Source organism: Chrysemys picta, chromosome 3 (assembly GCF_011386835.1).
Source record: "Chrysemys picta bellii isolate R12L10 chromosome 3, ASM1138683v2, whole genome shotgun sequence".
Lineage (NCBI taxonomy): Eukaryota > Metazoa > Chordata > Testudines > Emydidae > Chrysemys > Chrysemys picta.
Genome location: NC_088793.1, coordinates 146,322,132 through 146,345,263, shown reverse-complemented (window position 1 = coordinate 146,345,263; position 23,132 = coordinate 146,322,132). Strand labels below are relative to the sequence as shown.

Sequence of the window (23,132 nt, the reverse complement as noted above, 5' to 3'; positions counted from 1 at the left end):
GAGCATCCTAGAGTACTGTGCTGAGTAAGTCTGCTCTCCTGACTGACTCAATTGCCACGTCAGCCTATAAGGAGGCTGCTTGTGGCAGAGAGCAGTCTGTTATCATAAGTGTATTATGAGTACTGTGAATATATTATTTTAATCTTCATTCAAAATAAGACCTAAAACCAAAGTCCTGACCACTTGTGGTCATTAAAAATCTCATGGCATGTTTTTCAGGAGTAAGAATGTTAACCCCAGTATCCTGGCTAAATCCCAGTTTGGGTTATTACATTCTGCCATCTTAAATCACCCCTGCAATTTCAAATGGAGAAGTTATTTCTGCATTCCGTTTCTAAAAGCTATTGTAAATGTTGAGTAGTGATGCTGTCCACTGTGAAACACCTTCAGTGTTCTGCTGCTGAGGTGGCTGAATTTCAGTGGTGAACGAAGTGATTCTTTTTAATTTATAAAAAGCGCCAAGTTTAGGCTGTAGCTGTATGTGAAATTAGTTGTGCACATTAAAACATACAGAAACTGAGAAAAAAGTAAATTACAGAAGGATTCCAAGAAAAAAAACCCCTGGGAATGGAATTCAACATCTCTTTCCCGACCAACCTCATATTGATGGCACCTATACTCATTCTCGCTATCTCCACTAAAGGCCTTACATATTCATTCGGCTGGAAAGTTGACGAAACAGAACTTTGAACCACCCCATAGAAGAGAACCCTTTGGACAGATAAGCATTTCCACAATGTTACTCTTTGGTAAATCTCAGGAAGGAAAGAATGGAGACATTCAAGTGCAGCTCTGTCTACCTCTCCCAGTGTTCGGAGATGTCAACAACACCTCATCATTTACAATACCAAAGGCCTAAAAAAATCAGGAAAGATACGCCTTGTTCATCTCCCAAAAGAGATCATTGAGCAATGATATCAATAAAATCTCTTAAAAATACCCAGATCTAAAGTCCAATTGAAAGGGGTCAAGGAAATCTAAGGTCTCTGAATCACTTGGTCACTGTCCCTCAATGGCTGCCTAAATTTTGGCAGCCTTTCACTCATAGGCTCCGAGTTCCCCTCTGCCCCATGGGTGCTCGATCCCCCCCACCCTTGGCCCCGCCCCTGCCCCACCCCGATCCCACCCCCTTCCCCAAAGTCCCTGCCCCTGCCTCGCCTCTTTACCGCCTCCTCCCCCAAGAGCACCACATCCCCACTCCTTCCCCTCCCTCCTGGAAGGTCTTAAGTGCCGCCAAACAGCTGTTAGGCAGTGGGCAGGAAGCGCTGGGAGGGGGAGGAGTGGGGAGGCCATGCTCAGGGAAGGAGAAGGGGGTGGGAGCAGGGGGAGCTTGGCTGCCGGTGGGTGTGGAGCACCCACTAATTTTTCCCCGGGGGTGCTCCAGCCCCGCAGCAACCATGGAGTCGGCGCCTATGCTTTCACTGCCTGCCTATGGCAGCAGTACTACCCAGAATCTCTGCAGTGCTACAGGCTATGGTTCTACCCAACACACCCATCCCACTCATAGCCCCACTCCCATCCCTGTGCAGAGTCTTGTGAAGGAGTACTTGGAGAACAGCCTCTTGTTGTCTGCCTCAGATGGTGTTCTAAAGGAATTTTCCCTCAGCTGGATCTAGGGCCTTCAGAGCCCCTCTATGCTGTTTCAGCCTCTTTACATGGCATAAAGGGACTGGAGCGGGTGGAGAGTCTCCCTCATAGACTTCTAAGGCCAGAAGGATTACTCTGATCATCTAGTCTAGGGGTCGGCACCCTTTCAGAAGTGGCGTGCCGAGTCTTCATTTATTCACTGTAATTTAAGGTTTTGCGGGCCAGTAATACATTTTAACATTTTTAGAAGGTCTCTTTCTATAAGTCTATAATATATTAACTAAACTATTGTATGTAAAGTAAATAAGGCTTTTAAAATGTTTAAGAAGCTTAATTTAAAATTAAATTAAAATGCAGAGCCCCCTGGACCAGTGGCCAGGATCCGGGCAGTGTGAGTGCCACTGAAAATCAGCTCGCGTGCCATAGGTTGCCTACCCCGATCTAGTCTGACCTCCTTTATAACATAGGTCAGAACTTCACCCAGTGATTCCTGCATGAAGCTCAATACTTTCTAGTTCCACCACAATGTATCTTTTAGAAAGACACCTAATCTTGTTCTAAAGACTCCAAGTGGTGGAGAATTTACCACTTTCTCTCCTAAGCTGTTCTGTTTAATTATCCTCTCTATTAATGTATATAAAACTTATGTAAATATGTGTAAAATGTATACTTATGTTAATGTAACGTTTTCAACATTGCTCTGAAATTTAGAAATACTTTTATTGTTATATTTATTATTGTATTTGGTATAATTTTTTTCACTTATAGCTTGGATTCCCACAAGAATATTTTACTATTGAAGGTAATATTATTTGGAAGCATGCGATAATAAGACTTTATCAGTAGTTAGTCAATAGATGATTGATTTTTGCCAATACATGTTTTTAATATAATTCTTTTTATCTTGATTTATTAAACAGATCAAGGAAAAATACCGCAGTAATTAATCTTGAAAATGGTTATTTGTCTTTGGTAAAGAATGCTATCATTAATACATTTATCTCACAGGAATTGAATGTGATAATAGGAATGGGAATGGTCTGTCAAAAAATTGGTTATTGAACTGTTCAACATCACAACAAAAAAATCAGTAAAATAAACAGAGCAGTAAGAATAGCCAATACGTGTGTCTGTATTATAGTGTTAAAGAAACATGATCAAGGTTGAGAGGTCAAAAACTTGTCTTGCATTCCAAATACTTCCATCTCCTAACCAATCACCATAACCATAGGGCAATTATTATTAAAGATGTATCCACCTTAGTCAGAAAAGCAAAAGCAAGTGTACTATGAGAGACCCAGGATACATGCACTTATGGATGCACTTTTCTGACTGTCTCCTCTTTCTACTGAGAATAAGATCTTATTTTATCTGTTAACCTCATATTGTGGTTTGCAGAGTTTTGTACACGTGGTCATAGAAAAAGGTCATGATCTTGCACTCTTTATTCAGACAAAACTTCCATTCAGGTCAAATGAGAATTCTGTCTGAGTAATGAATATAGGATGGAGAGCCAAGTGTATAAGATAATACAAAGCAATGCACTGCATACATTTCCAGTGGCCAGTTACAATTTAATAACAGGGATTCCTGAGCCACAGAACACAGTTATCCTATTAAAAGTCTACACAGAGAAGACAAGAACTAGGGATTTAAAACTGTATAAATTACAGTATCCTTTTTTCTTAATAGCTATATATTAAAGAAAACAGATGGGAAAGGATCATATAAGTCTGTTCTCAAAAGGTAAAGTGAGGTCATTGACTGAAAAGCAGCAGAAACAAAATCCATCATTGCAACAAGTGTCCTAATTAAATATATAACACATCCACAGAGGATGATTTTGTTTTTAAAAGTACACAGTCTGAACATGACTGACTCATACAGTGAGTGACTGGGAACCTACAGAGAGGGTCCAAGCACCAAATATTTTTCCTTGTCTAGACAGCTCACTCAAAGGTCTCCTGTTTTACAGCCGGAAAGGGCATTTGTTGCTTTAATCACCCTGTAAAGCATGTGGCTTGTAATGGGCAAACATCTTGCTACATGGAGACAAAAGTGGGGGAACATAAGTAACGAAGATACCATATGTCTATACAATTAAAATGTAGCTTTGTAATTATGATATATTTCAAAATCCAATGCCAGTTCTGCATTCCTTAATCAAAACTCCTACTGATCTGAAATCAGTAAGAGTTTTACCTGAGTAATGAGTGCAGGACTGAGTCCCTGCATAACAAGATCTTTAAAAGGAATGCCTCAAATCAGCAAAATATTTAAGCATGTACTTAAGCCTATACCTATTCAGCAAAGCACTTGAGTCCAAATTAAGGGAAACTTTGCTTTCAGGAAAGCACCTAAAGATGTGATTAAATTTAGGTATCTGCTTAAATTGCACTGAATTCTATTCAGATTGTAAGTTTTCCAGGGCAGGGACTGCTTCCTTCTACATGTTTGTACAGTATAGTGCCTAGCACAAAAGAGCCTCAATATTGGCTGAGACCTCTAGGTACTTCCATAATACTCCTAATAAATAACAATAACAGTTATGATGAGGGGGCAGTTAGAATAACTAGGATTTTGAATATAGTGTTTAGATGGCCACGTGAAGTATTGCTGGGTGGCTATTTCATGTGGTGATGGTGATGTGCATCTCTGGCTTAAGGAAGAGGTTTCTCTGTTTTCCATTCAAGTTCTGGGTCACTGCTTTAGCCCCAGGGTCAGGGTGGATACATTATGGCGAGGACCCCAATCTGTCTACTTCAGCACATGTGAGAGGGGTGTCAAAGCTTGCTAGAAAACCATTAAGTATTCACCAAAAAGGTGGCCCATTTTGGAAAGTGCCATGAATTTATTCTGGGTTTACTTTTGACAGGTCAAGGATGGAGTTTCCGACTTCATGGCAGAATATTATTTAAGTTGAGGTCTAGTATGTCTGTGATGATGGCCGTTGCACACTGCATTGGAGGAATTCACTTGCACATTTACTGGACCATACCCATGGCCCCAGAAGAGTGCCAGAGTTCCTGCTCCTCCTTCCCAAAACCTCCTTCTCTTCCCAGCAAGGGCCCAGTTAAGGTTGTGATGTGTGGTCTGTGGTGAACAATGGCTATGTAAGTGTCTGGATGGAGTAAGGTGTCTGGATGGAGGGGTAGAAATTATGTATTTTTAATCACGAAACTTCTCATTTCCCCAATGTTGAGGTTTGTGGTAGGTATTTGTGTGTACAACAGCCTTAACTGATACACAATATAGTGGTTTTTGTGTATGAATTTCCATTTTTTTTGTTTTAGAAAGATCTATTCTTCACCAAAGTCCCCTGACAGCTCAGAGGGATGACAGATACCAAGTGGAGTAGGGAAGCAGCAGAGAGGGTGGGGAGCTCCGGAGGGGTGAAAGATACAAACATGTTATGGTAGCACTTAGACGTGTTGGGAGCTACTACGTGTGAGTTGGTTCTTGGCACAGAGAGGGGAGATGCTGGGGGCGGGGTGTCCCAGAAGAGGCACTGGGGTGGTGCTGGGGACAGAATTGAGAGTTGCCAGGACCAGAGGAGAGGCTTAGGTATCAGGGCAGGGCTGCTGCTTAGCACCGAGGATGCTGCCATGACTTATTGCTGCCGAAGCTGGCCGACAGTCGGCTAGGGAAGAACGTTTGCAAGAATCTCAACAAGCTCAATGGAAAGCTAATGAGTCCCCCAATATTACTTCCAAGAGTCTCCTTATTAGGTAACTCTGTCAAGCCTGATCACCAGATTCAGCTCCTGGGAAGGGGGCAGTGATGGAATACCACAGCTACTACAAAGGTTTGATTTACTCCTTGGAAGAGGGTAGAGTCTACACAGCTGTGCAGTTTACTTTGGCCAATAGCCATAAAGACTCAAGACCAGGATTAAACCACACAAGCTCCTTAATCATCTTACGTTGTTGTTTTTAACTTTCCAGAAAACATCTGAACTTGTAAGAAAACAACCCAGAGAGATGGAAAATCTTCTTTCCACATTACTAAAGGCAGCTAAATCCAGTTAGCCCCTACTCTGATGATATAAACAGCTATTCTCGTTCACTTATCTAGAAGTAAAATTCACAAAGGCAACTAGTGTGAAGAACAGTAGCTTCCACAGCTGGAAGCCACATCCTCTTACAGTACCTGGAATGTTATAGGTTTTTTTTTTTTTTTTAATTTTATGTTAAACTGAATTCTGAAAATTATGGACATTCAAAAACCAGAACTGAAGTGATTGGTGTCTGCTTGAAAGCTTTTTTCAGCTTTAGATCTTTACATTTTCATTATTTTTTAAAATTAAAATGATTGCATACAGCAGCCAATTATAAATGAAAAGGATTATTACTGCTTCAGGAGACTATAAGCAGCCTTGCTTAGTCAAGTTATTAAAATACATTTCCCAGTGTCAAATATACTGCCTGATCTGTATCCCATATACATCACCAGTTACCTGTGAATCATGGTTAACGGGTTTTGCACTTTTTATTTTACTCTCCATTGTTTATAAATATTATTTAGATGCCTGGATATCAATCTTCTGATTTCATCTTTTTCTATTTGGTTAAAAATCTGTCTCTCTTTTTGTTTGTAATTAAGATTAACTTTGTACACATAACCATCATCATGAATGATGCCACCACATCTCCAGGAATAGTGCTGGTTAATTAACTGGCACAGACCCAGCCAGACTGCCTCATTGTTTTTGTGGGACCCCTAAAACTAGTAGCTACTGTTTTTGTTTAGTTGAGGTTGTTGTTTAATTCGGGCATTGCCGAACTTTTTGAGTGTTTGACTTTGCAACCTTGATAATGTTCCTTTAACATAGAGTTTTGTTTTGTTCTTGTGGTATAGAGTGTTTAGTTTAAACCTTTCTGACTTCTTCCTTATCCTCTACAGTGAGGAAGACATCTACTATAGTGTTCTTGTTTAGAAACTGAAGACATTTAACCCTTTCCCTGCTAAACACTGGATGGAGTCTATATATCCTGCACAATTTTACATGAATAATTTTAGCAGTCTGGATTCTGGGAGAACTTTGAAGTATTCTCATTGTTTGAGATCATAAAAATGCATCCCACCCCCAGAACTCTTCAGATCCACTGTCTCTTCTCTACTTGACAAGGCTATTCTAATGGCAGGAAAAGCATGGCTCTTTCAGTTCATGCTACTATTAATTACTGAGCACTGACAAGATGGTTGGTGCCATACCAGTTCTAAATATTTGACTCCCATCTCTTCATGGTAGTACAGCAATATCCCATTACCAACAGCATATTTGGCTTTATTAGCTATTACTACAGCAGGTATATTATATGCTAGACAAAAATTACTTCAATTTCCCCCCCGGTATATCTTTCACAAGGTGGGGGGAACGAATACAGTAACCAAGCAGGAGGTCTCCACATGCCCTCTCCACTGCAAAGAAGGTCTTTGTACCAGCCCTGAGTAGACTGATGGGGTGAGGTTTATAGAGGTGGCACCATGTGTAAATAAGCTTACATGGGTTAATTGGCCTCCAACACTAACATTTGGAGTGGAGAAGCTGGTTGAGTGTCTGAAGTCCATCTCCCCTAGTTTCCAACACAAAGCTGCTCATAACTCTATCCAGTATTTCTGCTATTCGTGCATTCTCTAGAACTGCTTCTCAAGATGCCTGCTGGTTTTTTTGTTTGTTCGCATTGTTTAATTTTGGTTTTATTCCTCTTGAATCGTTGTTACATGTTTCACAATATTTCTGGACTGAATAGTCCATGTATCTATATGAATGTCCATTCTTAATCTGGTTGGTGGAACTTTTACTTTTTGCTTTGTGGATGGCAAAAATAATGTTTTCTGTGTATTATGGATCATAAATCTCTTTTTTTAAATTCGCCGTAAGGACAGTAGAGCAGCACCACTGGCAAGTGTGTGCTTTCAATCAGCAACAGGACACTTTGTTATGTTGGAGCCAAACAAAACCCCAAGTGCACCTCATCTGCAAACTTTCCATGCCTGTGGTTGAGGTTTCTCACCATTGTTATTACTGGAACTGTTTTTACTACCATTTATGAAAAAGATCTACATGTGTGTGTGTGCGTGCATGTGAGAAGGGGGAGGGAAAAAAAGAGGGGGATGTATGAGTTTGGTTTAAAATTGAAAATGCTAATTTGAAGAACTATTTGTAGCTCTGAAAAGAAATTTTAAAATGTCTAAAGCACTAAGACAGGATTTTAAAATAGCCCCATGCAAACAGAAATTAACCATGATTTCCAATTTGATTTATTTCTACTGCAGGAATATTTTCTTCATGTCTGTATTTTTAAACATATTACAAACAAGGTTTTATTGTTTCAAATAGAGCAATCAGAACATTAAAAAGTTAAGGTTTTACTGCTAAAAGATTTGAGAAGCCCTAAATTAACGGTGCCTAAACTTTGTAGCAATAATGGTCACACTTAAAACTTACCAAGAGTCTGAATACCCTCTCTAATTTATGTGCATTTTGTGACCAATTCTCTCCTTCCACCCGCACCATGGGATTTTAAAATAAAGGAAACATTTTCCAGCTATGAATAGTTTCCCCACTTTACAGCTGTGTGTCTTCTTGCTTCTCCCTCACCTTTTTCCATTTCTTTATTCTATTCTCTCTCTCTCCTTCATCTCTCTCTTTCCTTTTTCAATTAAATCCCCCACACATTGCAGTTTAATGTATTAAATATTATAAAGCATTAAGGTTGCACAGTTAGTCACCAAAAGACAAGAAAAGCAGAAGTTGAGTTTCTAACATTCACTCAGTCTTGCTGCTTGTTCTGTACATTTCATCTATACATTTTATGACACGAACAGTAATATTAAGCTACATGTTTACCAGAAAAATAAGAATATAAAACACCAAATACTTTATATGCAAGGTTGCTATATTAATGTTGGTTTTGGAATCTTACAGCCAAATTGTGACCACCTTATTTACCCAACTAGTTTCATACAATCAATGGGATCACTTACATGAGCAAGAATCTGGCCTTTAATTTTTGCATTTCTTAACTTCTTGTGACTAACTATGCACATTCAATATTGCATTAGCATAGCATTTAATACTTAGTTCTCTAGATTCTCTTTAAAAAATGTAACGCAGCTTTAGGTGCTTCAAATGAGGAAGACGACAGCTTTTATGTTGTTTGAAATGTTTTTAGCAACATAAGCACTTAAACTACATGAAATCATTTCTGTGGCATATGGCTACAGGGTGAAATTCACTTTGGTATCACTACTCATCTCACCTTCACATGTTTGGCCATCTGTAGAAACAGAAAAGCCTTGCTCACAAATGCAAAGGAAAGAACCATCTGTATTTAGGCATTCCCCATGTGGCAAACAGAGTTCAGATCCTTCACATTCATTGATATCTGGAAAATACAGAGCAGAGTTGTAAAATGTTTTAAACTTCTCTCTCTAATATTGCTTTTGCAGTTGATTCCAATGTGCATTAGTGTTTGGCATATTGCCACAACCTATTTACATTGGTTAATGATGGTCAGTTAAACTGTCAAAATGTATGTGAGGAATGCTGATACCTGTTAGCAGAAGTATGCTTCAGTTGTCATACATGATCCGTTTTCAGCCATGGGTGAAAGTGCTAAATCAGTAAGAATATGTTTACTAGAGTGAAGGGTCAGATTTTCTGTGGTGCTGAACAGAAGTTTGACAGAGAGGGAGGGGCTGCCAGGAAGCCAGTAATTACACCACTCTGACCCCAAGCACAGGTTAGAGCAGCATACGGAACTAACTTCCACCAGCTAAGCAGATTCTAAGGGCCAATATGTCAGCTAAGCACAGCCAGAGAGTACATTCTGGTCTAGCCATGCTCCCTTCACTTGACTCCCAATGAGAATAAGTGGAGGATGGGGAGTGGTGCAGGGGTTAGCTACATCAGCTCTGCACTAGCTGACGACTCCCTTGTGTCAGGAGGGGAATTCTCAGATGGCCCAATCTGACTGCTTTCTGGCCCCTCTGTGCTGCTCAAGTGGCACAAAAGGCCCAGAAACCCAGCCAAGCTTTTGGTACACGATCTTGACAGCAGAGTTTGGAAGATTACATTGTTTCCAATAAGCTGATTTTCTACACACTGCAGCCAAAAAGCATCTTTAGAATTTGGGCATGTTCTCAAGATGTCGGGGCATACGGAGCAGTCAAGCACTGCTCAGTTTTCACAAGTAAAGATATTTTTTCTGCCTGCCTGCCCTGCAAACTCAACCTGGAATTAGAAAATCAACTCTTTGTTCTTTCTGGATCAAGCATCATCAACGATAAAAATTTCTGCAGCCAGAATTAGTCAATAATTCTGTTGATGATGCGTGAGCCAGAATAGAAATCAGCTCAACATTCTGGAGCAGTGTTTCTCAATCCATAGCCCGCGGGCTGCTTACGGCCCAATCAGCACGCATCTGCGACCCATGTGACATCCTCAGGGCCAGACAGGTAGTATAAATACTCTTGTGTGGGTGCAGGCCACAAAACATATAGAAAGCTGTATATGTGGCCCACAATGTAAATAGGTTGAGAAACCCTGTTTTGGAGTCTCGTTGGTTGTGGAGCGTAACTAGGGGTAAAAAGTAGTAATACATATTTTAGTCAGCAAAGTAAGCAGATGGCTAAATACATACAAAGAGCGGGTCTGTTGATTAAGAAGTTGCCATTTTTACATAGTCACTTTTCAGACTATAAATGACAGGTTTCAGAGTAGCAGCCGTGTTAGTCTGTATCCGCAAAAAGAACAGGAGTACTTGTGGCACCTTAGAGACTAACAAATTTGTGCCACAAGTACTCCTGTTCTTTTTGCAGACTATAAAATGTACTTTTAGATTTTGCTCTACAAAACACTCAAAAACATTCAGGTAAGTCACCCAAATAAGCCCTACCTTGAGGTCAACCACAAACTGTGAAATTACCTGACCCATCTACCACAAAGGTTCTTCTGATCAGTGACCACAAAAAATATAAATCCTTACTCTTAACTAGTGAGAGGTAGGTGTCTTTTGAAAGTATTGTGCAGGTTTCCTTTGAGGATGAGGAGTGATAGGTTAGATAAAGATGGACTGCTTTGTGAAATGTGTGCACAGTGGGAGTTTAAATTCATTACTCTGCTAGACATTAAAAAACATGGACTGAACAGACACTGGATTTATGGTTTTTGCAATAATCTAACACTAATCCCCTTTTTGTCCCAGGACTGCAGAGGTGTTAACAGGCCACTCTACCTTGAATGATTCCTTAAATATGTGAAAAGCAACAGAGGGTCCCGTGGCACCTTTAAAACTAACAGAAGTTTCGGGAGCATAAGCTTTCGTGGGTAAGAACCTCACTTCTTCTTGCATCTGAAGAAGTGAGGTTCTTACCCTTGAAAGCTTATGCTCCCAATACTTCTGTTAGTCTTAAAGGTGCCACAGGACCCTCTGTTGCTTTTTACAGATTCAGACTAACACGGCTACCTCTCTGATACTTAAATATGTGCTAACTACTTATGCTAAACAATCTATTACACCTTGCATGTTGCTGTGATGCTGGGAGTGCCACAAGGACTCCTAGTTGTTTTTGCTGATACAGACTAACACGGCTACCCCTCTGAAATAAATAGCACAGTCATTTCACGTTTCACTACAATTACATATTGCACAAATTATAGAAGTGTCTTTAGACACATAGTTATATCTCCTAATCCATGGACATAACACTCTAAAACCAATGTTCAATATACCACTCAAAATCTACAAGTACATTGTTGTCTCCAAATGTAAGATATTCACAACCCAAATATGAACTTCCTAAAGCTCTTATGAAAAAAATGAGTAAGGTAAAATGAACTATTACTAGTGGTAAGGTACAGTATCTGTGGAAAGTAAGTCCCTAGTTATAGGCTGGGGATGTCTTAAAACTGTTAGAAAAAAATCTTAGAAAAAATCTGCTTCCAAAGATAGTACAAAGGGAACAAAATGAAAATGGAAGGTTAATAGTGTTAGAGGGGCAGAGTTAAGGTAGGTTTTTTTGAGTGATCTTAACCGTGTATTTGCATACATTCAAATGTTTTGGAGTGTTTTCGCTAAGTGGCACTTAATCTTTGACTATCAAGACTTTCAAACATTTATGTTCTTTGAGGAAAAAAAATTTCAATAGTATTCTATCTGAAGGGATAAATCCTTTCAGCCTTAATTGCTGGCTAATAATTGTTTTGCCTGTGAATATTTATTGTCTCTGTCAAGTGGAACTATTAATTATAACAAGATACAAAATAAATATACCCAATTGTGTAGTCTTATTTTTCATTTATTTTCCTGTTGTATTTTTTAAATCTTGTACTTAACAGATCTACAACATTGATAAAAATGGTATAAAATGATTTGTTGTAATTTTCAGCACAACCTGTGCTATCAAAATGAATCTCTCTCAGGACTTGGGAAGACACAACAACTCTAACCCTATGTTAGTTTATAAAGAATTCCTACCTCATGATATGAAGACTGAGACTATGCCTGTTGGAACAGTTTTTCAAAGTATAGGGAAGCCTGCCTGTGGCACAGCAGATAATTGTTTATAGCAAGAAGAGAAGGATAAGAAGGTGCTTGTAATCCTGTTGATTTGGGATTCTCTTTTATACTACAATTTATAACATTCATCAGATATCTTAACCGAATCAGACTATACCTTGACATCCCCTGTTGGCCATCTGCTGGAAGCCATCTGGACAAGTGCACTCATAAGAACCTTCAGTATTAATGCAGTTTCCTCTAAGGCAAATATCACTGTCTTGAAGGCATTCATTAATGTCTGAAATCAAACCATTGCCAAAAAAATTAGACAATTTCAAAACTGAATAAACTCTTAAAAGTGACATATTTAATACTGGTATATCAACTTGCGGTAACAGCTTATATTTACTATATTTAAATAAAAATAACAATTTTTAAATGTAGCGTGTGTCTAATTTCCCTGCCTACACATTCACACCTCAGATTTTTCCCCTTATAGTTCTATACAGTGTTAAAATTTGAATTGGTACATTCTTCATTCTTAGGAAGAATGGCCACACAATGTTGATTGTAATGCTGACTGAGATAACTCCCTTCCTCTATACGCAGAGACAATTATACAAAATTCTCCCCCATTTCCATGTGAACTGTGGGGCTATTGCACTACAAGCAACTTCAATGGTTTAGAAACCTAAAGCAGGTGCACATTTAGAAAACGTGAACTCCACAGTGATGCAAATACAGATTCTGATGTACATGCAACACAAACACTATGATGCTTCTGCAACATTAGTTCCATGCCTGGTTACCTTTTGTAAATTGAGTTGCATTCACGCTTTGGTACTTTCTGAACCTGTGTGTTTTGGCACTACTGGGCCACCATGCAAACTTTTATAAACTGGTAATGATAGTAAGAATTCACACTCAGGTCCACATTGTCTGCAAGTATAATTCAACATAGCCCCACTGAAGTCAATTCAGCTATATCGATTTACACTAGTGGACTGATCCAAAGCCCTTGAAGTCAATGGAAAGACTTCCATTGACTTAAATAGGCTTTGGGATAAGGTCTCAGCTGAGAATCAGGGCCTCAACCACTGTGAAATTAATATGATGGTAGCAGCTGAAATGATATACTGATAAATGCAAAGAAGCAATAAATCAGCTATTTTGCTATAGGACTATATGAAGAAGTGATTATAGCAAAAATGCTTACATTACATGAATACTATATTTCACTACTGCAAAGGAAGCCATTTAATGTTTTATGATTGTGCTTCACTAGTTTTAGGGGAAAACAGAAAGTAAAAGAAAATAAAGTAGAAAAAAAACAGTATATAGGCTACAGGACGATAGGATTTTCTTTGATACACAAAATAAACAGCTTTATGTGATGGATTTTTATTATTCTGACCTTTTATGCATGACTTTTTAGCAGACCAAAATGATGCCGCCTTTTCTATTTGGACATGAACCCAATAAAAAAAACATAAGACTCTTTCTGATCTTTGGATTTAATTTTTTTTTTTTTTTAGAGGTTTCTTGCATATGTGAAAGTTCTTATTTCAGATAAAATTGCACTTAATGATTATGACGTTATGTGAACTCTTGATAAACATATTTGATTTCACATGAATGTGTTTTATATTTATATCATATTTTCAACTGAAAAAATGATGGTTTATTTAAATGGTAATTAACTTTGACTGAGAGCAAGTGAAAAAATTAACTCCCATGCACTGAATAAATGCCAAACCCCACAAAAAGATAATGTTTTCTGCCAAATTCATTCAAAGTGAAATTTTATTAATCCTAACATACTACACAACCCCCCCTTCTTCTATTGTAACTGTTCATAGTTCCTACGATCAGAGTGCAAGAACCCAAAGAAATAGAGCTTTTTTTCTTTGATTTCTTAAAATATTAGATTCTATGAATTGCAAGAGAAGCTGGCATCCTAGTCTGTGAAGGGAAGATAATAATAAATGGAGATATACCTATTTCATAGAACTGGAAGGGACCCTGAAACGTCATTGAGGCCAGTCCCGCCTTCACTAGCAGGACCAAGTATTGATTTTGCCCCAGATCCCTAAGTAGCCCCCTCAAGGATTGAACTCACAACCCTGGGTTTAGCAGGCCAATGCTCAAACCACTGAGCTATCTCTCCCTGACTACCTACCTGGGCTACTCTTCCCCCACCAACAGAGGTACTGAATCATTGTGGAGATGGTATCTTCCTTTTTCTCTGCATGTCTTATTTGATTCTAGCCCCTGAACAGAATTTCCCAAAGCTCCTTCATGTGCAATCTTGTTCTATACATGAGACTTAAAGATCTAGGAGTTGTATGTGAAGAAGCGTTGGGAAGACTCTGGCCCTCCTTGTGTCTGTGTCTACTCCAAAGTGAAACCATCTGAGGGCTTTTCTCTAAGATAACCCGGAACAACTGTTCTTGAAGCCTGGAGAGAGCCCCCTTGGGCTGAAGGTTTTCTTGAGATGAAGCTCATATAAGAATGTCAAGAAGCAATGAGAATAAGCAAAGACAGAGAATATACCTGAATTATTGTATTAGTTTGCTAATATCAGGCCCGAAATCTTATTTGGGATATCACCAAAAGATCGGAAGATCATTTCCTACAGCACAGCATATCTTCTGGGATTTTGCTGTGTATTTTTTATTTATTCTGTTTTGTACAATTGTTGTGCAAATTGCACTTCTGAGACACCTCTGGGGAAGGGCAGGTAGCGTTTACACTGCTTTCCTCCCCAGGGGTACTACCACTGGGCTCCACAGGAGCTAAGCCAGGCCACCCTGCCAGTGCTTCTGTCTGGAGTTGCGGTGATTGGCTGCAGTCCCCCAAACCAGCCACAGAAGCAGCTGTAACCCAGACAGCCCCCTAGGTGGACTTTCCATGATGGCAGAAGCATTTGTAACCAGGGATGAATACTGCCCTCTGTTTTAGAATTTGAGCAAGGAGGAGATTTCCTTACTCAAAAGAAAATCAAATTATTCTCCTCACCTTCCTGTTGGAGCCATAGGTGCAGGTGACAGGAATTCTGTGGGTGAGAATACATAAGATATGTGGTGGTATAGATAGAGACCATCAATGGGATAGTAAAGAATTGAAAAGAGGAGGAGAAAAACATCTTCCTTTTCCATCCTCAGAAGTGGCTGTGCCTATGGTTGGAATACTCAAGATCTCATTGAAAAAATCCATAAGTAGTTTAAGTTACATACATACCTTCACATTGGTCTCCCATAGATGATAATGTGTAACCTTGGCTACAAATACATCTGAAAGACCCATCTGTGTTTCTGCAATTCCCATTTGTGCAGAGATGATGATGTTGGCATTCATCTATATCTATGAATGAAAAGAAAATGTGTATCTAAAAAAGAAAACAGTAATGCCATGCTTCTGAAAATGCCTGTTTTGAAGCACAAGGTATCCACATCCCACTCAAACAAAACTGAAGAGTCAAAAGAAAATCACTCTTCTTTTGGTTTGGTTTACTAACAAATAGGTAAGTTCAAAATAGTATTAGATGAAACCTCAGCCTAAGACTTCTCCTCTGACTTGGCTTCATTTAGGGTTCTCTCTCTCAATACCCATTTGTCCTTCATGCGCGCGCGCACATACGCTTTGCATGAGGGCTTCTTCCACCTCCCGCATAGCTGGCTGAGGTAATGAGCCAGCTGGCCCATTGTGTCAGCAAAACACACAAAACAATTTCCAACAGAATCACAACAGGGTGTGATTTTCAGGCAAACACTGGCAGGCTGTTATACTGTCAAATTTTACATAAAGATTAGATTTTCTTATTTAAACAGTTGCTCTATATTAGAATTAATCTTGTAACTATGATGAGTCAAATGTCTCTCTTTGCTACTATAGCCACTGCTAATCCCTCAGTGCTTAGAGTGATCTCTTCAGTTCTCACAAACTTAAGCGGGGTCAGCCCAGGTCAACATTTGGATTTGGATAGGATACTCCAAATAGGATAGGACTCTGCAGGAAGTGGTATTGCTGATTCAGAAGGTAACACATGTTTCTATGAGTCAGTACTGAACCATTACCACAGAGTGATGTTAGGGAGCCATGTGTTACTGGAGCAGTGTAGTCTTTAATGCTTGTCTAAACTAGGAAAAAAGGTGTTTTTAAAAAATTGCATTAGCTAACAAGTTTTAATTTGGTTGTGTTTAAAAATGTCTTAGCACCTACTATTGACAGGCTTTAACATCTTTAAAAAGATGTTAGCTGGTTGTGGTCCACCCTAGTGGCGGGGGATCAAAATTGGTTTTGATTAAATAGAGATATACCCATTTCATATCTGCCAACAGCAATGTGATGTGCATGGATAGACCACTGTGAAACAATGTGGTGGATTCTCCATCACTTTCAGTCTTTGAATCAAGACTGGATGTCCCTCTAAAAGATATGGTATAGCTCAAAAAGAAGTGATGGACTTGATGCAGAAATTACTGGGGTGAGGTTCTTTGGACTGTGTTATACGGGAGGTCAGATGAGATAAACATAATGTCCCTTTGGCTTTAACATTTATGAACCTCCACTGACTTAATTGACTGGCTAGTGTCTAGACACATGCACCACATTGCAGGATCAGGTCCTTATTTTAGAGGTGTGCATTTCAGGAAAGGCCAACTTTCCATGTATGCCTAACTTAGCAAATGGGTTTTTCCATAAAGGGTTCTGAGGACATAGTCTAGCTTTGCCTAAATATTTCCTCTAAACTCAGACTGCCTTGCCTCCTGAGCCACTCCTCCAAGCCCCCTCAATCTTCCCCTAAAATTTGTTTAAGTTTGACAGGAAATCTGAAATAAATTATCATTAATAAGTATTATTCCTTTTACAATAGTACCAAGAAGTCCCACTGTCCCATAGGTATTGTATAAATGTGTAATAAAAAGATGATTGAGGGACAGATCCCCAGGTTACTCCCTGCTTCCACAGCAAGTCCCTAAAACAGCTACATGAGTTTATTTGTATTTGTTAGACTATTAGATTGATACTCTTAGATATCATAATGTTTTATAATATATGTTACAAAGTATACAGAATGCACAACAAAGCCAAGTTAGCACAGAAACTTTAGCTCTTGAATCTTCTGACTTGTTTAAGTTTTAACTATGCAGGATTTACATTGCACATTTTGTTGTTTTGCATTAATAGTTATTTTGTAAAGCATTTGGGGTCCTACTGGATGCAAAATGCTATAGAATCATTAGATGAATTATTCTGAGTTTTAGCCACATTCCTACCTTCACACTGGTCCCCTGCTGTAGATAGTTTATAACCTTGGCTACAAGTACATCTGAAAGATCCTTCGATGTTTTCACAATGTCCATTTGTACAGAGATTGCCATACTGACATTCATCTATATCTGGGAATACAAAGAAAGCATGAATATATATATATATATATATATATATATATATATATATATATATATATATATATATATGCATTAGTTCCTATCTACATGGGATTTCAATAGAATGGTATTTAAATTGTGTGTGAACATGGATCCAATTAAACTGGGTCCTGACATGATTTGGCCAGCCATTCTGGATCAGCCAAAGTTTGTCCAAATCATACTTAAAAAATCTAATCCAGTATAGATTAGAATACTTTTTTTGTTAAACACATGGATCTAAAATGTCTTGATCCCTGAACTGTATTCTAGCCTAGGCTGGTGAACAGTTTTAAAGCACGGTTCTACCATGAGTTAGCTATGTCCACACTATCCTTATCTACACTAATCTTTTTTCCCCTTAATTTGCTCATTGTTGCTTACACTGGTGCAGCTTGAGTGCAGATCAGGTGTCACCAAGTGCTGGCATTTTTACTCCTGTATTCTACAAACTTAATCCTAGCAAGCACAGACAATACTGTTAAAAATGCTAGTGGTTGCCAGTGTCTTGCAAATACTAGCACTCCTCCCATTGCTATTGTGGGAAACATTCAGGAAAAATGTCAAAACTTATTCTACCCAAAAATGTGGAGTGGAATTGGATGGCTGAAATTTTCAACTGTTTGTTAATAACCAACCTGTCCCCATGACAATTTTTGAAGAAATGTTTGACACAATAGGTAGCAACATCATTGCCAAAAATAGTATCATACAACTAAAAAGAAATGTAGAAGACATGATGAATATATTGAATTCAACTGGAAAATGATAGCTAGAGATAGATATTATATTGCTGATGCTGTTGAAATTTTGAAAGAACACCAGAAAACACTGGAGAAAGAGAGCACTAAAGACAATTGCAGGCAGTGGAGAAACAGATGGAGCAAGCACTTACTCCACTCTGTTATATATCACACAATGTTCTCAATCCAATTACAAAATTAGGTGTCTAAATACAAATGATGGGGTTGGCACTGTGACTTGGGCATCTGCTAATCATCCATCAATCCTGCCCACCATAATAACATTTCAGGAAATGAGGAGAACCGTTAAAAAAAATAAGGAATTATTAGTAAAGTGAACAACTGTACTGGGGGAATTTTGCTGGCTATGTAGATATAGAATTCACAGCAATGATAAACCAGCTTTTCTCCTTCAGTAGCTGTAGTGTAGCAAGTGTGGAGAGAGCATTTTCTAGGCCTGGACTAATTTATTCTAAGTTAGAAAACTCATTTGGTGTAAAGAACGCAAGAAAATCAATGGACAAAATCCAGGTGGCATATGAAGACACAGTATTTGAGAAAATTTCTCAATGCTGTTTCTGTCATTTATTCAATCATTTTACTGAAATTTGCTTCAACTTTATAATAAAAATCAATAGTTTGTAACTAATCACATCAGCAATTTTGATTTCAAGGTATAATAGATTTTTTTAAAATGGAAACAAAAAGATTAAAATTGGTGATTATAATCAAGTTTTTTTTAAATTAACAATTGATTCAAATTGCATTTATTTAAATCAATCCACCTAGGCTCCAGGACTGATTATAGCAATTCCCAGACCTTGTATCAATGAGACAAGGTGCGTATGGTAATATCTTTTATTGGACCAAATTCTGTTGGTGAAAGACACAAGCTTTCAAGTTTACACCAGGTATCTCTACGTTGCAATTAGACATGGTGGCTGGCCTGTGCCAGCTGACTCAAGCTTGCGGAGATAGGCTGCAGCCAGAGCTCTGCAACCCTCCCATCTTGCAGGGTCCTAGAACCGGGCTCCAGCCTGAGCCCAAATGTCTAGACCACAATTAAACAGCCTCTTAGTCCGAGCCCCACAAGCCTGAGTCAGCTGGCACGGGCCAATTGCAGGTTGCCACAGAGCTCTCCATCACATCTGGGAAAGGTACCTAGAGTGTCACAGCTAAATACAACATGGAATAAATTTTGAATTAGCACATGTTGCAAGAGACCATTCTTGCAAGGTAACTTGGGCAGCTAACACCTGTATAGTCATAGTACAAAGGAGGATAAGTGAGTTACTGATTGCTGTAATGAGCCGTAAGTCCAGTGTTTTTATTAAGCCCATGATTTTTGGTATCTTGCAGAGTTATGAATTTAAGTTTCCAGGTGCGTCTTTTGAAGGTGCTGTGCAGATTTCCTTTGAGGATGAGATGTGATTTTCAATTTCAGCCCATAAGTTTTTGATGTCCCTATCCCACACAGTTCCTAATGCTGTATACATGTAAACCTACCTTAATTTAAAATGAAATGATATGATTACCTTTCATAAAACAGGGGAGGATATAATTTGTACTGTTAAAGAGCACTGGGATTGTTGGAATTTGTTTCCCAGGGGATCACTTAAAAGGAGTGCAAGAATGGAGAACAAGAATTGGGAAAAGAACTACAGAAGACTGACTTGCAGAGGGAAACTACAGAATGGCAATTGGTATGAAGGTTCATCAAGAATCTGACCAATGGGCTGAATGCAAAAGGGACTCTCAAGTTTGACTATAAATACCTTCACAGATATAGTAGGATGGATTTTTGCCACATTGTTTAAAGGGTACTTTATTATAAAGCTACAGAGTTGAGTTAAGAAGGAAAAATCTGTCCCCATTAGACCTACTAAAGTTCATGTGGATAATTTTGAATGGAATTCAAGTCCAGGATAAGCAGAAAATGAAGACTGATCATATCATGAAAAGTGTGGATGAATTGCCTTGGTTGTATGTGGTTTAGAATTTTACATGAAACAAGAGAAAAGGAAAGAGTACTTTGCATGCCTTTAATAAAAGATTATATATGACTTCAGCAATTCAAAGCAGAGATTTATTGGTTGGAGCAAGCAGTTAAGTTTGTGACCCTGGGCTGAGTAATGCAGTGATTTAACATTTCTGCTTGCACTTCTAATAATCTGGCTGGCAAAAGGAAAAATTTAAGTGATGTAATTCTGGGACTGCACTAGACTATTGGTATTTTGAACTGGGTTATCTCTGTAAAGCTATTTCTGTGGCGGTATAAAAATCAAGCCTAATGTTAGAAAATATGCACTCTTCCTAGACCACCTTTGAAGTGGTCTATATATTCAACTGTACTATATATAAAAAAGGAATATATAAAAAAAGTCAACCTTTTACTTCCCAAATAATAAATGGAAATCTTGTGTTGTAGAGAATCCCAAATCATTGCACAAAATACAGTGTGTGTATGCATATATGTACACACGCCCATGCATGCACGCGCACACACACACACACACACAAATTACTTCCGTCACAACTGAAATGCAATCATGCCTCAATTAATCCAGCAGACAGTACTCTCAGCTCCAGAAGACAAGTACCACTGTACAATTATTACACAACACCTCTGACTGCCCTTTGCTATCAGTTTCAGAAATAGATGTCACGGTCCTTGAAAAAAGGAAGGCAAACAACTGGGAAAAAAACAGGAATAGGGAGTGTGAAAAATCTATCATAAAACCTGAGCTAAAAATGATCCTTATTGAATGGCACTGAAACTGTTAGAGGTGTGCTGAATGGTTTGCTGGAAATACTAATAATTAAGAGATGTTGTCAGTGTGCATTGTGAACCAGTATCTGAATTTTCTTCAACAGTACGCCATTCACATTGAAGTATTATAGCTATCTCAAGTTCTTCCACTTGCTTACTAACCTTAACAATGGCATTCTAGCATATCACTAATTTAAAAATCTCTTAAATTTTAAAATTCCATATTTTCATATTTCTAAAATTCCACTTTCACATCTCATGATACTTACATCCTAAATTTAATTTTCATTGCTCTGTAGTGAGGAAACCTTGTCTGACCCCCTCTCTCTCCAAGACCAGAAATCATTTTGAAATCTTCAGTTTCTATTTCAGCAACAATAGGAGGCCTTTTTGGCACATTTCCATTAACACCACAGTCTCTCAGAACACAAATGTAACAATATTTGGGATACAAACACTACAGAACATACCATGGCACTGTCCATTCCAGCCTCTGAATCCATCTGTGCAAGGAACGCATTGGTAAGAGCCAGGACCATTAATGCATTGTTCATCTGGACAAATACTTTGGGTCAGGCATTCGTCAATATCTTTAAAAATAAGAAAATCTAGGTCGGAATCATAACAGGCTGTTGAAGAACAAACTAGTCTGATTATTGTTAACTGCATTTATATATCCAGTTGTGTATTTTGAACCAGGTTCTCAGATGGTGTATATCAGCATAGCCCTACTGAAGTCAGCAGACCAGATCCTTCTCGTCTGGTGTAAGTCAGCCCTGTTCCATTGAAGTCAAAGGAGCCCTACAGATTTATACCAGTTGTGGATCAGATCTTTTATTTATAAATTGATTAAAGATACAAGGGTAATCACTTGTGGCTTCACAATTAAATTCTGGAGTTGCTGACAGTGGTTCCGTAGTGAAGGACATATCAAGCGTTTGGCTTTGATGGGACCTGACTACCTCTGTGTAGCTCAGCCCATTTGCCATTTAAATAAACTAAAAATGGCAAATACTCCTTGAGGTGACCTTGAATTTCTGAGGGTATTATGAGCATTAAAAATGTTCCTGGGGTGAAATATAAACCTGCAAAAACCCTTCTTTAGAGAAATTTGGGTGAATCTCATCTGTTTTCAGCACCCCCAGCTAACTAACTCCAGCCACTCTTAGGACCTTGTAGAGGCTTGTCTCACCAGCACTTCAGGTCTCACTGTACCTCCAGCTTCCCTAACTAAAGTGAGATTTGTTGAGAGCTTGAGGAGGGGGCATAGAGGTGGGAAATTGAGGCTCCCCTAGGCCATTTTGTATGCAGAATTACAGGGCAGATAAGTTGTGGGAGGACTAGGAATGCAGGCAGTGTGAGTGGCAATCGAAGACATGGGTGGATAATGGAGGGCTATTGGGTCTAAGAAGAGGGTGTGTGTGACTGAACAACCCCATGAGGCTGCAGAAAAGCTTCTGGCAATGTATAGGGTAGGTGGGTGCATCAGCACAGATTCCACTCTGATGGTCTAGCTCAGTCACATCAGAGCAGGGAGCTTATGTCTAAACCTCAGAGCTCTCATTGACAGTCTCTCCAGCTCCACAAATAACTCCCTTCCACATAAAAAAAAAAAAAAGAACACCACGCTACTCACAATACACACACTTTTACATACAAAAAGCTAAAGTAACAGACTCTTAAAGTTGCAAAGTCAAGCATTCAAAAGTTAGGAAATGTCAGAATTAAGGTTGCCGTTGCAGCCTTAATTCCACTCCCTTGTGCATATGCCTTATTCTACTAGTCTTTAATTACATGATCACATACTATTTTTTCCATAGGTCTCCTGCGTCATCCAATGAACAGGATGCATTTAATCTCCCAGCTCCTAGTCCCTCCTATCCCCAGACCCCATGTCCCAATCTACTCCGCACACCATACTTCTGCCCAGCTCTTGTGCCCCCTATATTCAAGGCAAGCTGTTTCTTACTCTATCGTGCCCAGGCATAAGCAGTGGGAGTACTGAAAGCGCTGCTCTCAGTTCTGGTGCCCAGTGCCACAGTGGTTCCCAGGAGCCTGAAGAAGCAACTACAGGGAAAGTACTGCTCTGCCC

At 39.0% G+C, this 23,132-nt stretch overlaps 1 protein-coding gene across 16 annotated transcripts in view; it reads right to left on the bottom strand.

The window, feature by feature from the left end:
- Positions 1-23,132, bottom strand: part of LTBP1 (latent transforming growth factor beta binding protein 1) — a 333,039-nt gene that overhangs the window by 70,608 nt on the left and 239,299 nt on the right. For 12 of the 16 annotated variants that reach the window (XM_008174460.4, XM_008174437.4, XM_008174441.4 and 9 more), the window contains 5 exons: positions 21,511-21,630; positions 17,375-17,497; positions 15,336-15,458; positions 12,271-12,393; positions 8,853-8,978 (listed from right to left, as the gene is read on the bottom strand). In XM_008174460.4, the coding sequence (XP_008172682.2) occupies positions 8,853-8,978; positions 12,271-12,393; positions 15,336-15,458; positions 17,375-17,497; positions 21,511-21,630 (615 nt within the window). The remainder of the gene's footprint in view (positions 1-8,852; positions 8,979-12,270; positions 12,394-15,335; positions 15,459-17,374; positions 17,498-21,510; positions 21,631-23,132) is intronic. The other 4 variants (XM_008174449.4, XM_065589214.1, XM_065589217.1 and 1 more) reach the window with 2 other exon arrangements.